Below are 7722 nucleotides of genomic sequence, written 5' to 3'. Positions count from 1 at the left end.
GAATAACACTTACTACAACCAGTTGCAAAAGTACTTTAGACACTGTACTGTACTTTGGTATAAGTGGCCTGTCCATGATCTTGTGCTTGTGATGCCCCCCTAAGATCCACCCCTTGTCAAAGTTGCTAGCAATACAAGATCATGCTCGAAACTTGGAGGAACAACATTGAATGGGAGGGAGGAGGGATGTGTGTGTTATATCTCACAGACCTGTGACTAGCAGCGATTTGAAGCATGAACGGTTATTTTTTCGTGAGTGTCTCAACATCTTTGCAACTGGTTGTACCAACATTTCTCGAATCGATAGAACCAAATTTTCCTAGCCATGGGGCTACGCTATAACATACTCGTCCCACCGACGGGCTGTTTCCAGGTCTTCTCGGTAACGGTGCCCTACCTGTAGCGGGCTGCATTTTTGACGTCATTTCCTTGTTAAACTCAAAATTCTTCCAAATTTGGTCATCAGTAATTGGTTATGGTGAATTATGCGTATGCTTTTAGCCAATAAGAATTGGGGAAATATTTTGAATGAATAATAATGTAATTTAATTGAAGCAATAAGCGATATTGTCTTTGAATATTTTCTAGTGTCAACCAGCTCCGACCCAAATCTATCTCCAATAGAAGTTCTTAGTAAGGAAGCCACCGTTGCCCTTTCTGTTGTTGGAGCAATCCTTTTCCTCTGTATCGTCCTGGGGTTCGCCTTCTTTTGCTTTATACGCCATCAGCAGTAGCAGATTATGGAGTATCGTAATCAGCTTTTTCCAGTATACACTGGAAAACACCAGGTAAAGTACCATGTAAAACGAGCTTAAATTGAAGTTACTACATAAGAACTAGTGCCTGCTTATATGCTGCAACTTATGATGATGAACTTTATTAAAGTCTCATGTCTTATAGCTCAGGCACAGTGCCTTACTAATTGTGAGACTTATTTGGCTGAAAATGATGTTTGTTGGACTGCGTAAATTTCACACCCCTCCCATTCCAAGATCATATTCAACACCTACAATGACAACTTTGAACGCGGAAAAACAGACGAGAGGGATTTCTTTTACTTGTGAAAATTTTGTCTCCGAGGAGCGATCAAATTAGGAAAGAGGTTTTATCAGCAAAAGTCTCTCAACCTTTGTTCAACCGGTTGTATCAACACTAGGAAGTTTAAGCGGCAACCATGAAGGCGAAAATGACATGAATTTGCGATCTTTCAAACTTCATCTCCTTTGACATGTGAAATGTAGGTGATTTTACGTGGAGTAGTTGAATTTCTTATGGGCAGCCAAGTTAAAAAGGGGAATAAAAAATTTATCGTCAGTGCCGGTTAACTTCCTTTGTAAAACGGGCATTGGGACTAATTTTTCACGTCGTAGTCGTGCAATTAAGTTTGATGGACCGTGCAAAGTTGTCGTTTTTGGTTGTTAATCCCGCAGCTGTTTTTACCTTCTCGTTACCGTTGTCGACTCTCTTTTGCTTCTGCTCTGTGGTAACCTTTTGGAATTGCAGAGTGGCTCTACCTATGGCCACTTTACATACGTGTAAAATCTCACGGCGGTGGGCACTTTTGAGAATTATTATAAATTGATTCATCAGCATCTGAGTTGCTTGTTCGAGGCCAGTCGACAGTCATAATTTGCAAAATGTTAACCATAGATTGCTCCTCGTTTTAAAATACATGTATGCTCACAGATAGTAAAGATTGCTGACATTTTGTTCATTTCATTGCAGGCTACGGACAGGTATGTTCCGCAAAAATACTCACGTTTTGTTTTTTTGTCGACCTACAGTGAACGAAGCGCCGAGTTTCTTTGCGGAGCGGCCATAGATTTAAGTCTACTTTTTAAAGTAAACTTTGTTTATTCTTTGACTCGGTTCAAAAAGTGATCAATTGCCCTGAAATGGGCTCCTCGATTCAGGTAATACTCATGAACCAAACCGTTTCCAGTTGGACGGAATGAAGTTACCGTTGCCTAGGTCCCTATTGTATACGTCAAGTAATAAAATATTATTTTCTTGATTGTTTTAGATTGACCCTAATCGCACACTGCTTGAACAATGTAATGATCTCCCTTATGACCCTGATTTCGAGTTTCCTGAGGACAAGCTTATCCTTGGGGAGGTGCTAGGATCAGGGGCCTTCGGGAAAGTCATTAAAGCAGAGGCTATAGGAATAGACGACTTTAGTCCCAGAGACAAAAGTCAAACGAAAAGTCGGCGACGACCTAAAATGTTTCGTCGATACAGAGACGGCCATGATCCCAGAGGCAGTGCGTACACGAAGACCACTGTAGCTGTTAAGACTGTTAAAGGTAATGTTTCAAGTCAAGAGATCCCTCTTTCAAGTTCTGTAACATTTACCTTGGAGCAAGGATGGCTGGTACTTTTCGGGGGGAGATAGAAAGGGAGAAAAAGGAATTTACGTTATAATTATTAATAGCAGCTGGTAATCTGTAGGGAAGGGGGGAGTTACCAGGTTACCTGCGCGGAAATGATTTGGAAGAAAAGTAGGGTTGATTTGGGAATCTGTGCGTACCTGACTCGAAAACACTCCAGCCATGCCCTTGGATTCAGCATGGGTCGGGTGGGCAATTTGCATGGGGTCTCTCTCATGCATGAGGACCGTTCGTGCTCATTTCTATTGCTGAGTTTTGTGCCCAGTTAAACTGCTTGAACTCCCCTAGACCCTGTGGAAACTTCGTTTTGTTTTTTCAACTGAGCGAGTACGATATTTTGGCACTTCAGGGGGAGCTACTGCGGAGGAAGTAAGAGACCTGGCATCAGAGCTGAAAATTCTAATTTACGTTGGAGAACATAGAAACATTGTAAACCTCCTTGGTGCTTGTATCAAGCGAGATCGTTTCCTTGTCATTCTGGAATATGCACCACATGGGAGTTTACTAAAGTTCTTACGAGGCAAGCGAGATGTTTATGAAACAATCTGGTCTACGACTGCGAGTGACCCAGAGAAAGGATTGAATATATCAAATCTTGTGGGCTACGCCTACCAAATACCCCGTGGAATGGGATACCTGGCGTCTAAACAGGTATTGTTCTCCTATTTAAGGATTCCCAAATTTCTCAAGAAAATTCAGATCTAAAAAAAGCCATAATGGCTCTTGGTAGTAATAGACCTTTTTAGCTCGTATGTTTTGTTTTCCCATTTCACACCACGTGATGTTCTCAGGGGAATTTGCGTTTTGTCTTTTCATAAATTATGCATACATATCCACGTGGATGCACGAGCAAAGGACAACACTTGAAAGGAACGGTTCTCTGGGGTACCATCACGGATATGAAATTGCTAACAAACCATACAAGCTAAAAAGGTTTATTCTCCGCTTGGCTTCAAGGAGTTTTATTCTCCGCTTGGCTTCAAGGAGTTTTATCGTGATTTAAATCGGTCATTCGACTCTAAATCTGTGCCTATCCAGTGTTTGTTTGTTTGTTGTTTTCGTTTTACAGTGCGACTACTTGAACCGGGGCACCAGTGAACGAGTATTATTTAATCAATTCCGTTGTTTGTTTGTTTGTTTGTTTTTTCTTTTGTTTGTTTTTTCTTTTTGTAAAGGACCAATAAAATTCAAAGTTCAACTATGAAACTGTTAAGACTTTGAAACCGTTTGAACTTACCCCACCTCTCAGGAACCAGCCCTCAAATTTATGAGAATCTTTTGTTTTCAAAAACCGTTGTGATAGGATAATCTTCTTCCAAAAGCCCAGGTTCGAGTATTCGTACTTTAAGAGATTATTATGATTACACAATACAATTTAAAAAGGACTGTTAAATAGTAAAGTAACACGCAGAGAGGAGACCTCAGTAGTCAAAAGCTCGCGCAAAGGATTAGAAATTGAGCACAACAGCTGTGACATTAAATCAGCCATGGACCAGGAGTGAAAGAAGCGCTGACGATAGTGCCTCTAGCGTTGGTTCCTCAAAACAATTCAGTGTTCTAGAGTAAGTGAAGAGCAGTGTTTGACAATGTTTAGTTTTTATTTACTTTTACCTTCTGTAGCGTGTGCACTTTTCTGTTGGTATTGTTTTTCCTGTTTGTACTGTGATGTTTAGTTTATTTTACTTTTTTTCCTTTTTGTTTCTGATTTGTTTTTGCTTTTCTTTTTTCAAACCATACCTGTTTTATCTAGTGTGTTCACCGAGACTTGGCCGCCAGAAACGTTCTTGTTGGAGAAGACTACGTCATGAAGATCGCTGACTTTGGTCTCGCTCGAGATATTTACAAGAGTGTCTTATACGTGAAGATGAACAGTGATGTTTTGCCAATGAAGTGGATGGCGATAGAATCATTGTTTTTGAGGGAGTACTAGTAGTATAGATGGCTACACTAGGTCCTAACCAATCAGAGCGCAGCAAAAAAATTTTCAACCAATCAGAATCGAGCATTTAGCCCATGTGACTTATTGACGTCACAAAACCCCATATTTGGGCATGAATGTTCACGTGACCCCATGGGGTAAAGAGCACACACACACACAAGTGTTTGATCCACATTGTTCACATAGTTTTAATGACCGCGTAGAACCTGGTAACAAGCGGGACGTGTGTGACGCCCGAGTGACGTCACGCCCTTTTTTACAAATCTAATACAAGATCAAGTTCATCCCCAATCCTCTCGTAGCCATAGGGAAAGCTTGATCGGGTGGTCACATCGATGACGCGCTTGACAAACACCAACCCATACTGCTTCACACGCGGAACCACTTGAATTTGTTTCTTCTCTAGATCCCGTTTGAAATAATAAGGAGTGGTAATGTTCAAATTTCGGCGAGAGTCCTGAGGCGAGTCTAGTTCCGAGAGAATATTGTCTTTCATCGTGTGGAAATTAAGAATGGCCGACCCCCGAACATTCAAGGTGAAACCGCGGACCTTACACACCACTTTACCTCCACGGGTCTGGTACCCATAATTCTTAGCGCCCCCCGAAACAAACTCGGTGATAACATCCCCGTCCAATTCATCCGTCATGTCCCCCAAAAAATCACCCGTGGTGATAGAGGGTTGACCGGGACGCCACTTGTACACAACACTGTCGGTATCATAGTAAAGCACTTGCTGTTGAAGGATGTCCAGGGACTCGTAGAGCTTGAGTCGAGCATGACACGTCGTGAAAGCCGCCACAAAGATATTGGTCTTGGTGCCTTTGACGGCATTGTCTTGGACACTGGTGTAGACAGCCTCCAAGATGTCGTCGGTACAGAGACGGAGAGTACTGAGATCGAGAGCCGCATCGGAGATGAGATTGAACAAATGGGCGGGGTCCTTGACAGTGACGGTGGTGGGTTTGTTGATCCGCTCCCCAAACTTGCCCCAGAAACTGTTCAACATCAATTTGGCGGTACCCTTGCGACCAGGATTTTTGGCAATGCTGGCAATGTCCAGTCGGATACCCTCTCGTTCCAGGTAGCGAAGAATGTACTCTCGTTTCTGCTCGAGGGTCTGACACCAGCTGGGTCACCCCGCGGATTCTTGTTTCAACTTCAGCCAAGTGTTGACGTAAGGGGCGAAAAGACCTGTTTGGCGTTGTTCGGGGGGAAAATGCCAGACTTCGTGGATCTTGATGAGGGTATACCCCTTTTCCACGGCTTTGACCAGTTCGGGCGTACACCAGGTTCCGCGTAGCATGCGATCAGCGTCCGAATGAGGGCAATAATGGGTTCTGGTCAACATGGGTTGGGCCTGCTCTGTCTGGACACATGCACGGCAGAGAGGAAAGGTGAGCTTTTGGCCACAGCGTACAGGCAAGACAGGGTGGAACAGACCAGCCGGGGGAAGAATGTCCACAGTAGCCAATCCAAAATAGGAACCCAGAGACTGGTCTGCAGGTTGGGTGATGATCTTGGGATGACCAATGGGGTAAGGGCAGTTCTTGTTCACCCACGGGTAAAGAGAGGTCACATCCACATAGCGTATCTCTTCGCCCTCCCCAGCCACCGCATGCAGGGCCACCGCGCCGGTTCGACCTCCAAAAAAGGCCTCGCGGGGTTCCAGGGGAGCCACCAGATCGAAGGAAGCCAGAAACTGAGATACAGCGGGCTCGTCATCAACCAATCGGTCCCAGTCACACTCCCACATTTCGATCACTGTGTAACCCGCTCGAAGCAGAGCCATGCGTTTGGAGAGCGTGGACTGATACAGTTCTTCCACGGTTCGATCCGGCACCGCATAATGTGTGGCGTCTCTGCTGGGATAACAGCGGGGACAGCCATGGTAGAGACATCCGTGGAACTCGTAGACGGTTCGGGTCAGGGGATCGTAGCCATCGACAAAATAGCTGTTGGCGATAGTTCGGACCGACTGTTCGCCCCCATTCCGGACGTGTCGAATGCGGTCGGCACTGGCCCCCTCCTTGGGAATTTGATGTTCTTGATAGTACAGCCATTGTAGGGCCTTGAGGGATTGGTTGACTTGGGCCCCTCGCCAACCCCCTAGTTGTTCGACAGCGATGGTGTCAGGGGTCAAATGGTGCTTGCGCCAATACAGATTGCAGGCACTGGCAATCGTGATACACTTGGCCATGGGATTGAAGCCAGCCTGCCGTTCAAATTCTTGCTGAAAAGCTTCACACCCCGCTTTCAACAGAGCCACATCCGATTTCCAATAGTCAATCATTTCTTGACGGAAATGGAAGGGCACATTGCGACGGACTTGATCCGCATGCCAACGCGTCAGTTCGTCTTTCTTTTTGGCCATCATGCTCTCGGGATCGTAAAATTCCAAATCGGGGATGCGGCCCACATACTGTTGATGATCCGGGGTATTAAACAAATGGGGAAAGAAGCCCTTTTTTAATTCGGTCAAATTGAAGGTGCTGGGAAAAGAGGCGAGTGGCATGGGCAAGAAACACAACGAGTCAATGAATTTGACAGCTCCGCTCCTGAAGGACAACACTTTAGCGCCCACCGTCAGTTGATCCACCACTTCGCGTTGTTGCTGGTACAGTTCGTGCAAAATGAACATGCCGTCAAACCCTTTCAAATTGTGAAACACCACGAGAATCTCCCGCTCACCCTCTGTGTCCGGGAGGTTCGTGAGATCATCCAAATCGCGCAAAAATTGTAGGGCACAGTCTTCCCCGTCCAACACATGAATAGTGGCTTCTTCACTAGACGAATAACACAACAAATTGGCCACAAACACGCCTTCCGCATTCTGCATGGCTTCAAAATCCGCGTAAACAAACAGGGGAGGGGGTGGCGCCACCATGCTACCTCCCCCCTCCTCGGTTGGTTCTGGCTCCTCATTCTCCTGCTCCACCACGGGTTGAATGTAACACTTGTGGTCCTGGATGAACACCCATTCCTGACAGACGGGACACTTGGCATACCCGCACTGGTAACGTTTGTTAGGGACGACCGTGTACTCGGCCTGGCACTTGAGACAGGTTTTGATGGATTGACATTGCTTAGTGACTTCATGATGACGTTTACAATACCCACCGTAAAACTTTCGGTGACACAGACTGCAATACTCCGTGGGGCGGGTACCGCGCACATAATCTTGACAATCAAATCGACCGCACGCGGAGCAGCGTCTCCCTTAACAAGTGTGATTAGTGCGGTCGTTGGTGTTGAACCCTCGTTCACAGTCCAGGCAATAATAGGAGCGGTTGACAAACGTAGGAAAGGACGTACAACCATCAAAATGATCGTTGGATTTCAGTAAACGAATCTGATGAGGAGCGTCAGGTCCTTTAAAGATCAGAAAAAACG

The 7722-nt window shown here is 45.3% G+C and overlaps 2 protein-coding genes across 2 annotated transcripts; one reads left to right on the top strand and one right to left on the bottom strand.

Moving 5' to 3' along the window:
- Positions 1 to 740: 740 nt before the first annotated feature.
- LOC140949086 (fibroblast growth factor receptor 1-like) lies at positions 741 to 4320 on the top strand. Its single transcript, XM_073398329.1, has 6 exons — positions 741 to 788; positions 901 to 964; positions 1726 to 1736; positions 2024 to 2306; positions 2740 to 3041; positions 4141 to 4320. The coding sequence occupies exons 1-6, from the start codon at positions 741 to 743 to the stop codon at positions 4318 to 4320; spliced, it is 888 nt and encodes a 295-aa protein (XP_073254430.1).
- A 1144-nt stretch (positions 4321 to 5464) lies between these two features.
- Positions 5465 to 7168, bottom strand: LOC140949085 (uncharacterized). Its single transcript, XM_073398328.1, has one exon. The coding sequence runs from the start codon at positions 7166 to 7168 to the stop codon at positions 5465 to 5467; it is 1704 nt and encodes a 567-aa protein (XP_073254429.1).
- Between the last annotated feature and the right edge of the window lie 554 nt (positions 7169 to 7722).

Source organism: Porites lutea, chromosome 9 (genome assembly GCF_958299795.1).
Source record: "Porites lutea chromosome 9, jaPorLute2.1, whole genome shotgun sequence".
NCBI lineage: Eukaryota > Metazoa > Cnidaria > Anthozoa > Scleractinia > Poritidae > Porites > Porites lutea.
Note: the sequence above shows the minus strand (reverse complement) of the source record. Positions and strands in the feature narration are given on the sequence as shown.

What these genes read in the sequence shown, in the direction of transcription:
- LOC140949085 (XM_073398328.1), bottom strand. Translation starts at nt 7,168, where the DNA reads ATGCAGAATGCGGAAGGCGTGTTTGTGGCCAATTTGTTGTGTTATTCG.
- LOC140949086 (XM_073398329.1), top strand. Translation starts at nt 741, where the DNA reads ATGGAGTATCGTAATCAGCTTTTTCCAGTATACACTGGAAAACACCAG. An exon ending in TATACACTGGAAAACACCAG is followed by an intron (nt 789 to 900) that starts GTAAAGTACCAT and finishes CATGTCTTATAG; the next exon opens with CTCAGGCACAGTGCCTTACT. An exon ending in GATACCTGGCGTCTAAACAG is followed by an intron (nt 3,042 to 4,140) that starts GTATTGTTCTCC and finishes TGTTTTATCTAG; the next exon opens with TGTGTTCACCGAGACTTGGC.